Here is a 21,085-nt window from a genome sequence, read left to right as displayed (position 1 = left end):
GTCAGTGCCGTTAGAGCAGGATGAAGGGCTCACTCCCTGTATAACAGCAGCAGCCTGTGTATTAGTATCAGGGTCAGTGCCGTTAGAGCAGGATGAAGGGCTCACTCCCTGTATAACAGCAGCCTGTGTATTAGGATCAGTGCCGTTAGAGCAGAATGAAGGGCTCACTCCCTGTATAACAGCAGCAGCAGCCTGTGTATTAGGATCAGTGCCGTTAGAGCAGAATGAAGGGCTCACTCCCTGTATAACAGCAGCAGCAGCCTGTGTATTAGGGTCAGTGCCGTTAGAGCAGAATGAAGGGCTCACTCCCTGTATAACAGCAGCAGCAGCCTGTGTATTAGGATCAGTGCCGTTAGAGTAGAATGAAGGGCTCACCCCCCTGTATAACAGCAGCAGCAGCCTGTGTATTAGGGTCAGTGCCGTTAGAGCAGAATGAAGGGCTCACTCCCCGTATAACAGCAGCAGCAGCCTGTGTATTAGGGCCAGTGACATTAGAGCAGGATGAAGGGCTCACTCCCTGTATAACAGCAGCCTGTGTATTAGGATCAGGGCCATTAGAGCAGAATGAAGGGCTCACCCCCTGTATAACAGCAGCAGCAGCCTGTGTATTAGGACCAGTGCCGTTAGAGCAGGAGGAAGGGCTCACTCCCTGTATAACAGCAGCAGCCTGTGTATTAGGGTCAGTGCCGTTAGAGCAGAATGAAGGGCTCACTCCCTGTATAACAGCAGCAGCAGCCTGTGTATTAAGGGTCAGTGCCGTTAGAGCAGAATGAAGGGCTCACTCCCTGTATAACAGCAGCAGCAGCCTGTGTATTAGGATCAGGGTCAGTGCCGTTAGAGCAGGATGAAGGGCTCACTCCCTGTATAACAGCAGCAGCAGCAGCCTGTGTATTAGTATCAGGGTCAGTGCCGTTAGAGCAGGATGAAGGGCTCACTCCCTGTATAACAGCAGCCTGTGTATTAGGACCAGTGACATTAGAGCAGGATGAAGGGCTCACTCCCTGTATAACAGCAGCAGCAGCCTGTGTATTAGGGTCAGTGCCGTTAGAGCAGAATGAAGGGCCTCACTCCCTGTATAACAGCAGCAGCCTGTGTATTAGGATCAGTGCCGTTAGAGCAGAATGAAGGGCTCACTCCCTGTATAACAGCAGCAGCAGCCTGTGTATTAGGGTCAGTGCCGTTAGAGCAGAATGAAGGGCTCACTCCCTGTATAACAGCAGCAGCAGCCTGTGTATTAGGATCAGTGCCGTTAGAGCAGAATGAAGGGCTCACTCCCTGTATAACAGCAGCAGCAGCCTGTGTATTAAGGTCAGTGCCGTTAGAGCAGAATAAAGGGCTCACTCCCTGTATAACAGCAGCAGCAGCAGCCTGTGTATTAGGGTTAGAGCAGAATGAAGGGCTCACTCCCCGTATAACAGCAGCAGCCTGTGTATTAGGGCCAGTGACATTAGAGCAGGATGAAGGGGCTCACTCCCTGTATATCAGCAGCCTGTGTATTAGGATCAGGGCCTTTAGAGCAGAATGAAGGGCTCACCCCCTGTATAACAGCAGCAGCAGCCTGTGTATTAGGACCAGTGCCGTTAGAGCAGGAGGAAGGGCTCACTCCCTGTATAACAGCAGCAGCCTGTGTATTAGGGTCAGTGCCGTTAGAGCAGAATGAAGGGCTCACTCCCTGTATAACAGCAGCAGCAGCCTGTGTATTAGGGTCAGTGCCGTTAGAGCAGAATGAAGGGCTCACTCCCTGTATAACAGCAGCAGCAGCCTGTGTATTAGGGTCAGTGCCGTTAGAGCAGAATGAAGGGCTCACTCCCTGTATAACAGCAGCAGCAGCAGCCTGTGTATTAGGGTCAGTGCCGTTAGAGCAGAATGAAGGGCTCACTCCCTGTATAACAGCAGCAGCAGCCTGTGTATTAGGACCAGTGCCGTTAGAGCAGGATGAAGGGCTCACTCCCTGTATAACAGCAGCAGCAGCCTGTGTATTAGGATCAGTGCCGTTAGAGCAGGATGAAGGGCTCACTCCCTGTATAACAGCAGCAGCAGCCTGTGTATTAGGATCAGTGCCGTTAGAGCAGGATGAAGGGCTCACTCCCTGTATAACAGCAGCAGCAGCCTGTGTATTAGGATCAGTGCCGTTAGAGCAGGATGAAGGGCTCACTCCCTGTATAACAGCAGCAGCAGCCTGTGTATTAGGATCAGAGCCAGTGCAGTTAGAGCAGAATGAAGGGCTCACTCACTGTATAACAGCAGCAGCAGCCTGTGGTATTAGGACCAGTGCCGTTAGAGCAGGATAAGGGCTCACTCCCTGTATAACAGCAGCAGCCTGTGTATTAGGACAAGGGACATTGGAGCAGGATGAGGAGCTCACTCCCTGTATAACAGCAGCAGCAGCCTGTGTATTAGGATCAGTGCCGTTAGAGCAGAATGAAGGGCTCACCCCCTGTATAACAGCAGCAGCAGCCTGTGTATTAGGATCAGTGCCGTTAGAGCAGAATGAAAGGCTCACTCCCTGTATAACAGCAGCAGCAGCCTGTGTATTAGGATCAGTGCCGTTAGAGCAGGATGAAGGGCTCACTCCCTGTATAACAGCAGCAGCAGCCTGTGTATTAGGATCAGTGCCGTTAGAGCAGAATGAAGGGCTCACTCCCTGTATAACAGCAGCAGCAGCAGCCTGTGTATTAGGATCAGGGCCATTAGAGCAGGATGAAGGGCTCACTCCCTGTATAACAGCAGCAGCAGCCTGTGTATTAGGATCAGTGCCGTTACAGCAGGATGAAGGGCTCACTCCCTGTATAACAGCAGCAGCAGCCTGTGTATTAGGATCAGTGCCGTTAGAGCAGGATGAAGGGCTCACTCCCTGTATAACAGCAGCAGCAGCCTGTGTATTAGGGTCAGTGCCGTTAGAGCAGAATGAAGGGCTCACTCCCTGTATAACAGCAGCAGCAGCCTGTGTATTAGGATCAGGGCCATTAGAGCAGGATGAAGGGCTCACTCCCTGTATAACAGCAGCAGCCTGTGTATTAGGGTCAGTGCCGTTAGAGCAGAATGAAGGGCTCACTCCCTGTATCGCAGCAGCAGCCTGTGTATTAGGATCAGAGCCAGTGCAGTTAGAGCAGAATGAAGGGCTCACCCCCTGTATAACAGCAGCAGCAGCCTGTGTATTAGGACCAGGGACATTAGAGCAGGATGAGGAGCTCACTCCCTGTATAACAGCAGCAGCAGCCTGTGTATTAGGGTCAGTGCCGTTAGAGCAGAATGAAGGGCTCACTCCCTGTATAACAGCAGCAGCAGCAGCCTGTGTATTAGGATCAGGGCCATTAGAGCAGGATGAAGGGCTCACTCCCTGTATAACAGCAGCAGCAGCCTGTGTATTAGGATCAGGGTCAGTGCCGTTAGAGCAGAATGAAGGGCTCACTCCCTGTATAACAGCAGCAGCAGCCTGTGTATTAGGATCAGTGCCGTTAGAGCAGAATGAAGGGCTCACCCCCTGTATAACAGCAGCAGCAGCCTGTGTATTAGGATCAGTGCCGTTAGAGCAGGATGAAGGGCTCACTCCCTGTATAACAGCAGCAGCAGCCTGTGTATTAGGATCAGTGCCGTTAGAGCAGGATGAAGGGCTCACTCCCTGTATAACAGCAGCAGCCTGTGTATTAGGACCAGTGCCGTTAGAGCAGAATGAAGGGCTCACTCCCTGTATAACAGCAGCCTGTGTATTAGGACCAGTGACATTAGAGCAGGATGAAGGGCTCACTCCCTGTATAACAGCAGCAGCAGCCTGTGTATTAGGGTCAGTGCCGTTAGAGCAGAATGAAGGGCTCACTCCCTGTATAACAGCAGCAGCAGCCTGTGTATTAGGGTCAGTGCCGTTAGAGCAGAATGAAGGGCTCACTCCCTGTATAACAGCAGCAGCAGCCTGTGTATTAGGGTCAGTGCCGTTAGAGCAGAATGAAGGGCTCACTCCCTGTATAACAGCAGCAGCAGCAGCCTGTGTATTAGGGTCAGTGCCGTTAGAGCAGAATGAAGGGCTCACTCCCTGTATAACAGCAGCAGCAGCCTGTGTATTAGGGCCAGTGACATTAGAGCAGGATGAAGGGCTCACTCCCTGTATAACAGCAGCCTGTGTATTAGGATCAGGGCCATTAGAGCAGAATGAAGGGCTCACCCCCTGTATAACAGCAGCAGCAGCCTGTGTATTAGGACCAGTGCCGTTAGAGCAGGAGGAAGGGCTCACTCCCTGTATAACGGCAGCAGCCTGTGTATTAGGGTCAGTGCCGTTAGAGCAGAATGAAGGGCTCACTCCCTGTATAACAGCAGCAGCAGCCTGTGTATTAGGGCCAGTGACATTAGAGCAGGATGAAGGGCTCACTCCCTGTATAACAACAGCAGCAGCCTGTGTATTAGGACCAGTGCCGTTAGAGCAGAATGAAGGGCTCACTCCCTGTATAACAGCAGCAGCAGCCTGTGTATTAGGACCAGTGCCGTTAGAGCAGGATGAAGGGCTCACTCCCTGTATAACAGCAGCAGCAGCCTGTGTATTAGGATCAGTGCCGTTAGAGCAGGATGAAGGGCTCACTCCCTGTATAACAGCAGCAGCAGCCTGTGTATTAGGATCAGTGCCGTTAGAGCAGGATGAAGGGCTCACCCCCTGTATAACAGCAGCAGCAGCCTGTGTATTAGGATCAGAGCCAGTGCAGTTAGAGCAGAATGAAGGGCTCACCCCCTGTATAACAGCAGCAGCAGCATGTGTATTAGGACCAGTGCCGTTAGAGCAGGATAAGGGCTCACTCCCTGTATAACAGCAGCAGCAGCCTGTGTATTAGGATCAGAGCCAGTGCAGTTAGAGCAGAATGAAGGGCTCACCCCCTGTATAACAGCAGCAGCAGCCTGTGTATTAGGACCAGTGCCGTTAGAGGAGGATAAGGGCTCACTCCCTGTATAACAGCAGCAGCAGCCTGTGTATTAGGACCAGGGACATTAGAGCAGGATGAGGATCTCACTCCCTGTATAACAGCAGCAGCAGCCTGTGTATTAGGATCAGTGCCGTTAGAGCAGAATGAAGGGCTCACCCCCTGTATAACAGCAGCAGCAGCCTGTGTATTAGGATCAGTGCCGTTAGAGCAGAATGAAGGGCTCACTCCCTGTATAACAGCAGCAGCAGCCTGTGTATTAGGACCAATGCCGTTAGAGCAGGATGAAGGGTTCACCCCCTGTATAACAGCAGCAGCAGCCTGTGTATTAGGGTCAGTGCCGTTAGAGCAGGATGAAGGGCTCACTCCCTGTATAACAGCAGCAGCAGCCTGTGTATTAGGGTCAGTGCCGTTAGAGCAGAATGAAGGGCTCACTCCCTGTATAGCAGCAGCAGCCTGTGTATTAGGATCAGAGCCAGTGCAGTTAGAGCAGAATGAAGGGCTCACCCCCTGTATAACAGCAGCAGCAGCCTGTGTATTAGGACCAGGGACATTAGAGCAGGATGAGGAGCTCACTCCCTGTATAACAGCAGCAGCAGCCTGTGTATTACGATCAGTGCCGTTAGAGCAGAATGAAGGGCTCACTCCCTGTATAGCAGCAGCAGCCTGTGTATTAGGATCAGAGCCAGTGCAGTTAGAGCAGAATGAAGGGCTCACCCCCTGTATAACAGCAGCAGCAGCCTGTGTATTAGGACCAGGGACATTAGAGCAGGATGAGGAGCTCACTCCCTGTATAACAGCAGCAGCAGCCTGTGTATTACGATCAGTGCCGTTAGAGCAGAATGAAGGGCTCACTCCCTGTATAACAGCAGCAGCAGCCTGTGTATTAGGGCCAGTGACATTAGAGCAGGATGAAGGGCTCACTCCCTGTATAACAGCAGCCTGTGTATTAGGATCAGGGCCATTAGAGCAGAATGAAGGGCTCACCCCCTGTATAACAGCAGCAGCCTGTGTATTAGGACCAGTGCCGTTAGAGCAGGAGGAAGGGCTCACTCCCTGTATAACAGCAGCAGCCTGTGTATTAGGGTCAGTGCCGTTAGAGCAGAATGAAGGGCTCACTCCCTGTATAACAGCAGCAGCAGCCTGTGTATTAGGGCCAGTGACATTAGAGCAGAATGAAGGGCTCACTCCCTGTATAACAGCAGCAGCAGCCTGTGTATTAGGACCAGTGCCGTTAGAGCAGAATGAAGGGCTCACTCCCTGTATAACAGCAGCAGCAGCCTGTGTATTAGGACCAGTGCCGTTAGAGCAGGATGAAGGGCTCACTCCCTGTATAACAGCAGCAGCAACCTGTGTATTAGGATCAGTGCCGTTAGAGCAGGAGGAAGGGCTCACTCCCTGTATAACAGCAGCAGCAGCCTGTGTATTAGGATCAGTGCCGTTAGAGCAGGAGGAAGGGCTCACTCCCTGTATAACAGCAGCAGCAGCCTGTGTATTAGGATCAGTGCCGTTAGAGCAGGATGAAGGGCTCACCCCCTGTATAACAGCAGCAGCAGCCTGTGTATTAGGATCAGAGCCAGTGCAGTTAGAGCAGAATGAAGGGCTCACCCCCTGTATAACAGCAGCAGCAGCCTGTGTATTAGGATCAGAGCCAGTGCAGTTAGAGCAGAATGAAGGGCTCACCCCCTGTATAACAGCAGCAGCAGCCTGTGTATTAGGACCAGTGCCGTTAGAGCAGGATAAGGGCTCACTCCCTGTAAAACAGCAGCAGCAGCCTGTGTATTAGGATCAGAGCCAGTGCAGTTAGAGCAGAATGAAGGGCTCACCCCCTGTATAACAGCAGCAGCAGCCTGTGTATTAGGACCAGTGCCGTTAGAGCAGGATAAGGGCTCACTCCCTGTATAACAGCAGCAGCAGCCTGTGTATTAGGACCAGGGACATTAGAGCAGGATGAGGAGCTCACTCCCTGTATAACAGCAGCAGCAGCAGCCTGTGTATTAGGATCAGTGCCGTTAGAGCAGAATGAAGGGCTCACCCCCTGTATAACAGCAACAGCAGCCTGTGTATTAGGATCAGTGCCGTTAGAGCAGAATGAAGGGCTCACCCCCTGTATAACAGCAGCAGCAGCCTGTGTATTAGGATCAGTGCCATTAGAGCAGAATGAAGGGCTCACTCCCTGTATAACAGCAGCAGCAGCCTGTGTATTAGGATCAGTGCCGTTAGAGCAGGATGAAGGGCTCACGCCCTGTATAACAGCAGCAGCAGCTTGTGTATTAGGATCAGAGCCAGTGCAGTTAGAGCAGAATGAAGGGCTCACTCCCTGTATAACAGCAGCAGCAGCCTGTGTATTAGGACCAGTGCCGTTAGAGCAGGATAAGGGCTCACTCCCTGTATAACAGCAGCAGCAGCCTGTGTATTAGGACCAGGGACATTAGAGCAGGATGAAGGGCTCACTCCCTGTATAACAGCAGCAGCAGCCTGTGTATTAGGATCAGTGCCGTTAGAGCAGGATGAAGGGCTCACTCCCTGTATAACAGCAGCAGCAGCCTGTGTATTAGGGTCAGTGCCGTTAGAGCAGAATGAAGGGCTCACTCCCTGTATAACAGCAGCAGCAGCAGCCTGTGTATTAGGATCAGGGCCATTAGAGCAGGATGAAGGGCTCACTCCCTGTATAACAGCAGCAGCAGCCTGTGTATTAGGGTCAGTGCCGTTAGAGCAGGATGAAGGGCTCACTCCCTGTATAACAGCAGCAGCAGCCTGTGTATTAGGATCAGTGCCGTTAGAGCAGGATGAAGGGCTCACTCCCTGTATAACAGCAGCAGCAGCATGTGTATTTGGGTCAGTGCCGTTAGAGCAGAATGAAGGGCTCACTCCCTGTATAGCAGCAGCAGCCTGTGTATTAGGATCAGAGCCAGTGCAGTTAGAGCAGAATGAAGGGCTCACCCCCTGTATAACAGCAGCAGCAGCCTGTGTATTATGATCAGTGCCGTTAGAGCAGAATGAAGGGCTCACCCCCTGTATAACAGCAGCAGTAGCCTGTGTATTAGGATCAGTGCCGTTAGAGCAGAATGAAGGGCTCACCCCCTGTATAACAGCAGCAGCAGCCTGTGTATTAGGATCAGTGCCGTTAGAGCAGAATGAAGGGCTCACTCCCTGTATAACAGCAGCAGCAGCCTGTGTATTAGGATCAGTGCCGTTAGAGCAGAATGAAGGGCTCACTCCCTGTATAACAGCAGCAGCCTGTGTATTAGGGTCAGTGCCGTTAGAGCAGAATGAAGGGCTCACTCCCTGTATAACAGCAGCAGCAGCCTGTGTATTGGGACCAGGGACATTAGAGCAGGATGAAGGGCTCACTCCCTGTATAACAGCAGCAGCAGCCTGTGTATTAGGACCAGTGCCGTTAGAGCAGAATGAAGGGCTCACTCCCTGTATAACAGCAGCAGCAGCCTGTGTATTAGGGTCAGTGCCATTAGAGCAGGATGAAGGGCTCACTCCCTGTATAACAGCAGCAGCAGCCTGTGTATTAGGATCAGGGCCATTAGAGCAGAATGAAGGGCTCACCCCCTGTATAACAGCAGTAGCAGCCTGTGTATTAGGGTCAGTGTCATTAGAGCAGAATGAAGGGCTCACTCCCTGTATAACAGCAGCAGCAGCAGCCTGTGTATTAGGATCAGAGCCAGTGCAGTTAGAGCAGAATGAAGTGCTCACTCCCTGTATAACAGCAGCAGCAGCCTGTGTATTAGGATCAGAGCCAGTGCAGTTAGAGCAGAATGAAGGGCTCACTCCCTGTATAACAGCAGCAGCAGCCTGTGTATTAGGATCAGAGCCAGTGCAGTTAGAGCAGAATGAAGGGCTCACTCCCTGTATAACAACAGCAGCAGCAGCAGCCTGTGTATTAGGATCAGTGCCGTTAGAGCAGGATGAAGGGCTCACTCCCTGTATAACAGCAGCAGCAGCCTGTGTATTAGGACCAGGGACATTAGAGCAGGATAAGGAGCTCACTCCCTGTATAACAGCAGCAGCAGCCTGTGTATTAGGATCAGTGCCGTTAGAGCAGAATGAAGGGCTCACCCCCTGTATAACAGCAGCAGCAGCCTGTGTATTAGGATCAGTGCCGTTAGAGCAGAATGAAGGGCTCACCCCCTGTATAACAGCAGCAGCAGCCTGTGTATTAGGATCAGTGCCGTTAGAGCAGAATGAAGGGCTCACCCCCTGTATAACAGCAGCAGCCTGTGTATTAGGATCAGTGCCGTTAGAGCAGAATGAAGGGCTCACCCCCTGTATAACAGCAGCAGCAGCCTGTGTATTAGGATCAGTGCCGTTAGAGCAGAATGAAGGGCTCACCCCCTGTATAACAGCAGCAGCAGCCTGTGTATTAGGATCAGTGCCGTTAGAGCAGAATGAAGGGCTCACTCCTGTATAACAGCAGCAGCAGCCTGTGTATTAGGATCAGTGCCGTTAGAGCAGAATGAAGGGCTCACTCCCTGTATAACAGCAGCAGCCTGTGTATTAGGGTCAGTGCCGTTAGAGCAGAATGAAGGGCTCACTCCCTGTATAACAGCAGCAGCAGCCTGTGTATTAGGACCAGGGACATTAGAGCAGGATGAAGGGCTCACTCCCTGTATAACAGCAGCAGCAGCCTGTGTATTAGGACCAGTGCCGTTAGAGCAGAATGAAGGGCTCACTCCCTGTATAACAGCAGCAGCAGCCTGTGTATTAGGGTCAGTGCCATTAGAGCAGGATGAAGGGCTCACTCCCTGTATAACAGCAGCAGCAGCCTGTGTATTAGGATCAGGGCCATTAGAGCAGAATGAAGGGCTCACCCCCTGTATAACAGCAGTAGCAGCCTGTGTATTAGGGTCAGTGTCATTAGAGCAGAATGAAGGGCTCACTCCCTGTATAACAGCAGCAGCAGCCTGTGTATTAGGATCAGAGCCAGTGCAGTTAGAGCAGAATGAAGTGCTCACTCCCTGTATAACAGCAGCAGCAGCCTGTGTATTAGGATCAGTGCCGTTAGAGCAGAATGAAGGGCTCACTCCCTGTATAACAGCAGCAGCAGCCTGTGTATTAGGATCAGTGCCGTTAGAGCAGAATGAAGGGCTCACTCCCTGTATAACAGCAGCAGCCTGTGTATTAGGGTCAGTGCCGTTAGAGCAGAATGAAGGGCTCACTCCCTGTATAACAGCAGCAGCAGCCTGTGTATTAGGACCAGGGACATTAGAGCAGGATGAAGGGCTCACTCCCTGTATAACAGCAGCAGCAGCCTGTGTATTAGGACCAGTGCCGTTAGAGCAGAATGAAGGGCTCACTCCCTGTATAACAGCAGCAGCAGCCTGTGTATTAGGGTCAGTGCCATTAGAGCAGGATGAAGGGCTCACTCCCTGTATAACAGCAGCAGCAGCCTGTGTATTAGGATCAGGGCCATTAGAGCAGAATGAAGGGCTCACCCCCTGTATAACAGCAGTAGCAGCCTGTGTATTAGGGTCAGTGTCATTAGAGCAGAATGAAGGGCTCACTCCCTGTATAACAGCAGCAGCAGCCTGTGTATTAGGATCAGAGCCGTTAGAGCAGAATGAAGTGCTCACTCCCTGTATAACAGCAGCAGCAGCCTGTGTATTAGGATCAGAGCCAGTGCAGTTAGAGCAGAATGAAGGGCTCACTCCCTGTATAACAACAGCAGCAGCAGCCTGTGTATTAGGATCAGTGCCGTTAGAGCAGAATGAAGGGCTCACTCCCTGTATAACAGCAGCAGCAGCCTGTGTATTAGGGTCAGTGTCATTAGAGCAGAATGAAGGGCTCACTCCCTGTATAACAGCAGCAGCAGCAGCCTGTGTATTAGGGTCAGTGCCGTTAGAGCAGGATGAAGGGCTCACTCCCTGTATAACAGCAGCAGCAGCCTGTGTATTAGGATCAGAGCCAGTGCAGTTAGAGCAGAATGAAGGGCTCACTCCCTGTATAACAGCAGCAGCCTGTGTCTGCCTGTAGGAGGGGAGGCAAGAGACAGCCTGCAGGAGGGAGGGATGAGGGGGAGGGTTGTCTTAGTATCAGGAGGGGGAGAGGGGAGCGGAGGAGGATAAGGGGGGAGACAGGGACGCTGTGGGCTGGTGACCCCGGGCTCTCTGCGGTTTAGGGACCAGGGAGCTGTCACGTGAGGAGCCTCTCACCCTGCGGTCAGTACTTGTGTCCCTGTGCCCGTCTGTGCCAGCCTCTCCCTATCCTCCCCCCTGAGCCTCTCACATTCCTGCTATTCTATGTGTGCTCATCCCTTGTCCTCTCTCTAGGTCTGATACTGTCTTCCCCCCTCTCTAGGTCTGATACTGTCTCTCTGCCTCTATCTATACAGTTACCCTCTCTTCTTCTTCATATGACCCTTTCTCTAGGTCTGATACTGTCTCTCCCCCCTCTCTAGGTCTGATACTGTCTCTCCCCCCTCTCTAGGTCTGATACTGTCTCCCCCCCTCTCTAGGTCTGATACTGTCTCTCCCCCTCTCTAGGTCTGATACTGTCTCCCCCCCTCTCTAGGTCTGATACTGTCTCCCCCCCTCTCTAGGTCTGATACTGTCTTCCCCCCCTCTCTAGGTCTGATACTGTCTCCCCCCCCCTCTCTAGGTCTGATACTGTCTTCCCCCCCCTCTCTAGCTCTGATACTGTCTTCCCCCCCCCCCCTCTCTAGGTCTGATACTGTCTTCCCCCCCTCTCTAGGTCTGATACTGTCTACCCCCCTCTCTAGGTCTGATACTGTCTACCCCCCTCTCTAGGTCTGATACTGTCTTCTCCCCCTCTCTAGGTCTGATACTGTCTTCCCCCCCTCTCTAGGTCTGATACTGTCTACCCCCCTCTCTAGGTCTGATACTGTCTACCCCCCTCTCTAGGTCTGATACTGTCTACCCCCCTCTCTAGGTCTGATACTGTCTTCCCCCCCCCTCTCTAGGTGTGATACTGTCTCTCCCCCCCTCTCTAGGTGTGATACTGTCTCTCCCCCCCTCTCTAGGTCTGATACTGTCTCTCCCCCTCTCTCTAGGTCTGATACTGTCTCTCCCCCTCTCTCTAGGTCTGATACTGTCTTCTCCCCCTCTCTAGGTCTGATACTGTCTCTCCCCCTCTCTCTAGGTCTGATACTGTCTCTCCCCCTCTCTCTAGGTCTGATACTTTCTCTCCCCCTCTCTAGGTCTGATACTGTCTCTCCCCCTCTCTAGGTCTGATACTGTCTCTCCCCCTCTCTAGGTCTGATACTGTCTCTCCCCCTCTCTAGGTCTGATACTGTCTCTCCCCCTCTCTAGGTCTGATACTGTCTCTCCCCCTCTCTAGGTCTGATACTGTCTCTCTCCCCCTCTCTAGGTCTGATACTGTCTCTCCCCCTCTCTAGGTCTGATACTGTATCTCCCCCTCTCTAGGTCTGATACTGTCTCTCTCCCCCTCTCTAGGTCTGATACTGTCTCTCTCCCCCTCTCTAGGTCTGATACTGTCTCTCTCCCCCTCTCTAGGTCTGATACTGTCTCTCTCCCCCTCTCTAGGTCTGATACTGTCTTCCCCCCCTCTCTAGGTCTGATACTGTCTTCCCCCCCCTCTCTAGGTCTGATACTGTCTTCCCCCCCTCTCTAGGTCTGATACTGTCTTTCCCCCCCTCTCTAGGTCTGATACTGTCTCTCCCCCTCTCTAGGTCTGATACTGTCTCTCCCCCTCTCTAGGTCTGATACTGTCTCTCCCCCTCTCTAGGTCTGATACTGTCTCTCCCCCTCTCTAGGTCTGATACTGTCTTCTCCCCCTCTCTAGGTCTGATACTGTCTTTCCCCCTCTCTAGGTCTGATACTGTCTCTCCCCCTCTGTCTATACAGTTACCATCACTTCTTCATATGACCCTCTCTCTCTATATAATATCCCTGAGACACTCCTCTCTATTGCCTCTCAATCTGTTGCTCTGTAACTGCCTTGTTGCTTCTTATTGTGTATGTGCCCCCTCTTTTATTCTCTCTCTGCCCCCATCTCTGCACCTTATCATTATTTTTCTTTAACTCTTCATTCTTATTTTTCTCCATCACTCCCCTGGTCTCCTGCCCCCAGCTTCCTGCTTAGACACTAATTTAACCCTCTGTATCCCTCTTTTGTCATCAATTCTTCCCACATAATTTCCCTATCTCTACCCCCTGTGTGCATCTCTATTGCACTGTATTTTTCCTCCTATTCTCTGCATCCTCTTTCACTCCACTGTTTCCTTCCCTCCCTATTTTGCTTCCAGATTTAACCTCTTCCTGTCTGACCTCTGTTGCTTTGCTCCCCCCTGCAGGGACTATGGAATTGGGGGATGGAGGGAATTCTTCTCTGTTAACCCCTGCCTGGCAAGTCACAGGAAAGTTGATTTTCTCCAGTTAACCCTTTACAAAGCTTTAGGGCTGTCTGAACCTCTGTTAGAGAAATGACCAAACACTGGGTGTTGTTACTAGAACAATAATATTGTGGTTGACATAATATTGCCAGCTCAATGTCACCATATAATGTCATATGGACATAGTCATATCGCTGATGATATCTCTTGGTTTGCAGAATGGGCTGCAATGTATTTCTAAGGGGTTAACCATCCAGCGCTACAGAATTTGGCGGCGCTATACAAATAAATGATGATAACAGCTCTAACCCCAACAGCCAAAATGTATGTAACTCACTTGATATCTAAATATTCAGCTATGAAAATGTTACACAGGGTTAAATGATAAAAAAAACAACAACTCTGTATAATGAAAACTTTCTGCTTTTGACTAATTGGCAATGTTGTTGCCATACTCCCCCCCCCCCCCAGTCTGTACCCCATCACCCTTAACCTTCTGTGTGCTAGAGGTATGTGATGATAACCTCTGGTTAATTTGGAGACTGGAAAGTTGACATGTGTAGAAATTGCCATAGAATGGAGACACAACCCCCATTTTAACACATTTGTTGCCAGAGACACTTTTTTACCCATGGGTTTTGTGGCATATTGTAGGGCTATTGCATGAGTTCGTTTTAACCCTCTTCCTTTCTGGTAGTTTTGTTAAATCTACTGATTTTAACTATTTGCCTTCCATAGACTGGATCTGTGAGTAGGGACGGAAGGATTTGGTATCTGTTGCTATTTGTTCAGGACAAAATATAGACTGCAACAATATCTCAGCCAGAGTGTTGTGAGCTGAGATCTGTAGTTATGGCAAGGGTTAACTCCTTAGATGTCGGCAACACATTTCATTTAAAGGTTGGATATAGGCAGTAGGCACATGCTTTCTTAGGAGTCAGCAGTATTTGTATATAGATAAATGTAGAATAATCTAAAAAGTTAGGCGGAAGCAAAACTGTCAGGCGTTGAGGCAGTGTAGGACCTATATTAACCCCATTTTTAAGAGTTATGATTAGTTATGCTTAATTATTAATTTGCACAAATGCATAGATAAAGCCTACTGCTACTATTGTGCAGGACAAGGCTGGTTAGCCAATGGGGCATGGCCTACAAATGTATCCTCCACTCATTGGTCATATGCTGCAGGGTGACTGGTATGTTAATTATTTAACCCCTCGGATAACAAGTGGAGCGGTATTTAAAGTTCCTGCTCGAGCGTTACCTGCGATAGAAGTAAGCTTTTTGCGTACGTCGGGTTGCGTTTGTTTTGTGAGTTGGAAGTTGCGCGCTAACCCGATGAGCGCAAAAAGCCAAACTTACAATATAGCGTGCACGATTACCTATTTCCTCATTAAAGTCAATGGAGCAAAAAAAGTGGACACCCTACTCGCTTGATCGCATATTCTCAAGTGCGCTAACCCGACATGTAAATATGAATATTTTATATTCCACTGTTCTTGACATAGAAGAATTTGTTCTATTTACTCATAGCTAAATATTTATTTGTGTGTATATACAGTATGTGTGTAGCTTGAACTTGAAATAGTTATCTATGTAGTTTAATCTCGCTATTTCGTAATCCAAAACCCAAATGCACACGGCTAGTGACAGAGGGTTTAGCAATTTATAGTACAGGTTAAAAAGCCTGTATGCTGATTGGTCACTTTTAACAGTGGGTAGTGATGCTAATTGCTAACATGTGACGTGATCTATTAACCTGTTGTGTACCAAAACCTAAGCTGTGTGTATGTGTCTCTAAGGGACAGTGTGTAGTGATGCTAACAGGTGACCTGATCTTTTAACCTGTTGTGCACCAAAGCTGTGTATATGTGTCTCTAAGGGATTTGAACATTATAGTTACAGTGAGCTTGTGTGTTTGTTTGGTTATAAATTTTGCAAATTTTTTATTGTGTAAAGTGCATATTTTTTATATATTTTTTTTAACTTTGATGGAGCAGAAAGCGTTTATCTGTTTGTTGATGTTGATTACATATAATAGAGGGCATCAGTTTGTTTTGCACGTGTCCAACACCAATGTTATATTCATAAACTTTAGGGGTACTCAGTAATACGTTGAAAAGTGTTGTCTGCGGTTTATAAGCCCTTTTTAGTTGGGGAATTCAATAAGTTTTATTATCAAGACTTTAGATTGCGATCAGAAAAACAGGACTGGCATATCTTAAAGGGGCAGTAAATTCAAAATTAAACTTTCATGATTCAGACAGAGCATGTCATTTTTAACAACTGTCCAATTTACTTCTATTATCTAATTTTGCTTTGTTCTATTGCTATTCTTTGTTGAAAAGCATACTTGGGTAGACTCGGGATAAGCAATGCACTACTGTGGGCTAAATGCTGATTGGTGGCTGCTCAAATATGCCTTTTGTTGTTGGCTCACCTTATGTGTTCAGCTAGCTCCCAGTAGTACATTGCTGTTCCTTTATCTAAAGTATACCAAGAGAATGAAGCAAATTTTATAATAAAAATAAATTTGAAAGTTGTTTAAACTGAGATGCTCTATCTGAATTATAAAAATTAAAATAAATAGTTTGACCATTTTCCACCAAAATGATAATGTAAAATGTTCTGCCAATGAAAATGTGATTGTGTCAACACTGAAAGCAGCTTATAGGCAGCGGTTCACATTCTGATAATTATCAATAGACTATCATCAACACCATAATTAGTTAGGGTCAGTAATTCACAAATTGTTTTTTTTTTTTTAAAGATCAAATCTGTTTACTGTTATATTTTTTTTTTTTTTTTATTTGGCATAGTTCTGAAATACGCTTTCACAGGGTTGAAAAATGTTCTGCATATGTAAACTCATTAGTCTTCTCAAAGGCATTTTTCTTGTTCTGCTATCCTAGGATGTGAAATCGGGAAAGACATTTAAGGAACAGAGGAACAGTCTCAAGTAACCCGTAAGTGGGAGGGAAGGGGGGTCACTGTATCAAGGAAAGAAAAAGTCACACAGGCTTCCACTCATCTTTTTTTGGGGGGGCACCAGACATGAGTGGCCGCTACACCCACGCTGTGGTTAGAGGGGTGCCCACCTCATTCGGCCTAGAGGCAGATGGCAAAGTGGATTTGGCAAGGGCGCAGAGGGAGAGCGGAGTATACTGTGGAATTTTGAGACAGAAGCTGGGATTGCAGGTGGTTGAGTTGCCCCCTGATGAGGATCTTCCAAAGGGCCAGCTGACAGGGGACATCGCTGTGGCAATAGCGGACACTGCCTTAATTACCAGTCCCTACATACCCTCCAGGAGGAAAGAGGTGAGAGCATGAATGAGCACAACTAATCTTTAACATGCAGATTTTGCATTATTTTAGCCATATGCAGGGAGTACCCAGATGTGGGCACACATAACCAATAGTGACAAAACCCTATAAAATTGTCATTGTCACTTTAAATCTGTTAGCAATTATCTCTGTCCCACACATACTTTTCCTATCTCTCCTCCCTGTGATATGATTAGACAACGTGTCTGTTTTATATTCGGTATTCATAATCTGCCATCTGCGCCTCTCAAAATAGGATTAATCCGCAGCATCTGCCTATCTCCCTCAAATCTCTTTCTCCTTCACTTCTCTCCCTCCTTTTCTCTCCTACTCAGATAGAAGGATTCCAAAAACTATTTGAAGAGTTGAAGTTCCGAGTTTGTCAGCTCACGGATGAAAATGCCACTTTGGATGCCAGTGATATACTCTTCACTGGTGAGTGATGTGTCCTAGAAATGTCAGGGTCAGCTTCTTCAGCTTAGCGCAGTGATTTTTAACCTTTTTTTTGCCGTGGCACACTTTTTTACATTAAAAAATCCTGTGGCACACCACCATCCCAAAAATTTAAAAAAAATCACACATTGTAGCCTAATACAGCATATATATATATATATATATATATACACATACACACAAACACACACATACTGTATGTATTGTGCTGTTATGCCATGCCTCCTACAAACTACCCCTGCACTGGGAGTAAAAAACAAGCAAAGTTTAAAAAATATGTCACACTGTTGTCAGTCTGCCGTGGCACACCTGAGGATCTCTCACGGCACACTAGTGTGCCACGGCACACTGGTTGAAAAACACTGGCTTAGCGGATATAAGCTCTGTTATTCATATTCCTAGAGGTATCTGATCATGACCAATGTTCCTAGAGGGGACATTCCTAGAGTTGTGTGGTCATTTTGTGAAACTCAAACATTTTCTTTTGTGATTCAGACGGAGGGTATTTAAAATGTTCCAATTTTATTTTTATTGATCAAATTTGCTTTGATATCTGTGGTGAAGATATACTTAGGTTGGTGTCTGGGGCACTGAATGGCAAGAAATTGTGCTGTGATCTAGTGCTCTTGCAAATGTATAAAAAAAATTAAAACTGCTGCAATATAGTGTTCCAGACAAATGGACGCTCCTGAGCTTATGTTCCAACAGAACGAAGAAAATTTGGTAATAGAAGTAAATTAGAAAGTTGTTCAAAATTGCATGCTCTATCTGAATCATAACAGAAAAGAATGTTGGCATTCACAGACCATTAAAGGAATAAAAAGGTCAAAATTGAAATGTGATTAAATAGTGAGCCCAAGACACGGTTGTAAAAAAAACTGCTCTGCAGAAAAGGATGGCTTTGCTTATAAGGTAAGTACATCATTTGTAGGTTAAAAATATATTTTGAAAATGTCTTTCATAGGAAAGACTTTCCTTATGTTACATAATTACGTTTACTCTCCCTTTTTAATAATACATTTTTAAAACTGTTGATATATTTCTGGCTAAAAAAAGTGATACAAGGTTATGATTCACTTGGTAGATTTCTAAAAACAGGAATCCAAGCGGAACTGTAAAGGTTGAACTCCTTCCAACCTTTACTATGTTAGTGATGTTTTAAAAACCATTTAAAAGTAAGTTTGTTAGCATAGCTTGTATTTTACAGTGCAGTGGCACACTACTTGTTATTTCTCTGGGGTATGTTTAGCTTATCTCCTTTGCTATGGACAATTTTGGATGGATATAAATGTGTTCCTGTACTGATCAAGCAAGCACTGTGCAGTATGTTACAGGGTTAGGCATAGAATATAGAGAAAAAACACACTGTTTTCAAAGTTTCATTGCAGGTGAATTAAATACATTATAATATTTTTTTACTTTTAATGAGTTTTACTTACTTCTTACAGGTAGAGAGATCTTTGTTGGGTTGTCTAAATGGACTAATCTCAGAGGGGCAGAGTTTGTGGCAAAAACATACCAGGTAAAATATGTAGTAATTCTGTATTGAGCACTGACATCTGTAAGGCAACATCTCACTCTGCCCTGAGGCATTTGCTGCTGTTTTTATACAGAACTCACAATTCTGTAAGTGCCACCACCATGCTTTTTGATGGACAGTCCTTTCTGACATTCTTTATTTTCAGATATAGCTATGTTTGCCCCTATTTGTTTCACCATCCTGAAATATAATTCTGTCATTTACTTTCATCTTTCTCTACCCTCCAACCTAACTGATGGATATTCGGCCTTGGTGCCAGAAACTATTTTTAAGCACTCTATAGATAATATTCAGAGGTAACGTATGTTAACTGTAATAATAAAGGAAAGCTGGATTATATTAGAAAATACAATATTTTGCCAGCTGTATGCCAAAATGAGGCCTCAGATCAGATACATACGCCTGCAGCTCCCATTATGCCTGATATATGCCCCAGTGAAACCTCAGATCAGATACATGACCCTGCAGCTCCCATTATGCCTGAATTATGCCCCAGTCAAACCTCAGATCAGATACATAACCCTGTAGCTTCTATTATGCCTGATATATGCCCCAGTGAAACCTCAGATCAGATACATAACCCTGTAGCTTCTATTATGCCTGATATATGCCCCAGTGAAACCTCAGATCAGATACATAACCCTGTAGCTTCTATTATGCCTGATATATGCCCCAGTGAAACCTCAGATCATATACATGACCCTGCAGCTCCCATTATGCCTGACATATGCCCCAGTGAAACCTCAGATCAGATACATAACCCTGTAGTTTCTATTATGCCTGATATATGCCCCAGTGAAACCTCAGATCAGATACATAACCCTGTAGCTTCTATTATGCCTGATATATACCTCATGGAAACCTCAGATCAGATACATAACCCTGTAGCTTCCATTATGCCTGATATATGCCCCAGTGAAACCTCAGATCATATACATGACCCTGCAGCTCCCATTATGCCTGACATATGCCCCAGTGAAACCTCAGATCAGATACATAACCCTGTAGCTTCTATTATGCCTGACATATGCCCCAGTGAAACCTCAGATCAGATGCATAACCCTGTAGCTTCTATTGTGCCTGATATATACCTCATGGAAACCTCAGATCAGATACATAACCCTGTAGCTTCCATTATGCCTGATATATGCCCCAGTGAAACCTCAGATCAGATACATAACCCTGTAGCTTCTATTATGCCTGATATATGCCCCAGTGAAACCTCAGATCATATACATGACCCTGCAGCTCCCATTATGCCTGACATATGCCCCAGTGAAACCTCAGATCAGATACATAACCCTGTAGCTTCTATTATGCCTGATATATGCCCCAGTGAAACCTCAGATCATATACATGACCCTGCAGCTCCCATTATGCCTGACATATGCCCCAGTGAAACCTTAGATCAGATACATAACCCTGTAGTTTCTATTATGCCTGATATATGCCCCAGTGAAACCTCAGATCAGATACATAACCCTGTAGCTTCTATTATGCCTGATATATGCCTCAGGGAAACCTCATATCAGATACATGACCCTGTAGTTCCCATTATGACAGCTGTATGCCCAGGTGAGACTTCAGGTCAGATACATGCTCATGCAGCCCCCATTATGCCTGAAATATGCCTGTGAGGCGTCAGATCAGATGTGTGCCCCCTGCATTTTCCTTTATGTCAACTACATGACTAAGAACTCAGAAGATCAGATAGATGACCCTGAAGCTCCTATTATGCTAGCTGTATGCCGGAGAGCTAAGATCAGATGAATGACCCTGCAGCTCCCACTACGCGAGCTGTATGCGAACATAAGACCTCAAATCAGATGCGTGACTCTGCACTTCCATTAGGGAACTTGAAGACTGTGAGAGGCCTAAGATCAGATGCATGGACTCTACGGCCCAATTTATGCCTGCTGTATGCCCATGTCTCCAGCACTTTGTCAAACCAACTTTATTCAGACACAAATAGCGACGTTTCGGTGTCACAGCACCTTATTCATGCTTGATATATCAAGCATGAATAAGGTGCTGTGACACCGAAACGTTGCTATTTGTGTCTGAATAAAGTTGGTTTGACAAAGTGCTGGAGACCTTGCTTATCTTTTCTATGTGTCTGGGGCTTGGCAGCGCCCTTGGTCTACCGTGCACACTCCACACTCCCAGGTGCTGTTCCCCTCTCGGACTTTTGCTGTATGCCCATGTGAGATCTCAGAACACATGCATAGATATTGAATCATATTTTATGAAAGGTGTTTTCAAGAAAGACTTCACATATATAGTAAAACGAACATAATAATTACTGTGAGCAGCAGGTGACCCCTCCTGTTAACATTAACCCCTGTGCAGCTATGTCTACTTCAATGCCTCTTGTTCCTGCCACTCTCTCCTTTATAGCCCTCTACTAAGCTCACATTCTGTCTACCTAACCCTACCCTGCAGATTTCACAACTGATTCTGTACTTGTACTGCACACTCATATGTCTGTATATTCCTGGCCTTTACAATTCTATTTTCCCTATGCTTTTTCCCCACTTCACC

General features: G+C 47.3%; 1 protein-coding gene across 4 annotated transcripts in view; it reads left to right on the top strand.

The window, feature by feature from the left end:
- DDAH2 (dimethylarginine dimethylaminohydrolase 2) overlaps window positions 1–21,085 on the top strand; it is a 47,197-nt gene that overhangs the window by 14,367 nt on the left and 11,745 nt on the right. Inside the window, exons 1-5 of one of the 4 annotated variants that reach the window (XM_053722081.1) lie at window positions 10,999–11,074; window positions 16,140–16,193; window positions 16,280–16,545; window positions 16,887–16,986; window positions 18,453–18,526. In XM_053722081.1, coding sequence (XP_053578056.1) covers window positions 16,282–16,545; window positions 16,887–16,986; window positions 18,453–18,526 — 438 coding nt within the window. In that variant the 5' untranslated portion in view covers window positions 10,999–11,074; window positions 16,140–16,193; window positions 16,280–16,281. Of the gene's footprint in view, window positions 1–10,972; window positions 11,075–16,139; window positions 16,546–16,886; window positions 16,987–18,452; window positions 18,527–21,085 lie in introns of those variants that run through there. The other 3 variants (XM_053722080.1, XM_053722079.1, XM_053722078.1) reach the window with 3 other exon arrangements.

The sequence above is a fragment of the Bombina bombina genome, chromosome 7 (genome assembly GCF_027579735.1).
Source record: "Bombina bombina isolate aBomBom1 chromosome 7, aBomBom1.pri, whole genome shotgun sequence".
Classification (NCBI taxonomy): Eukaryota; Metazoa; Chordata; class Amphibia; order Anura; family Bombinatoridae; genus Bombina; species Bombina bombina.
Note: the sequence above shows the minus strand (reverse complement) of the source record. Positions and strands in the feature narration are given on the sequence as shown.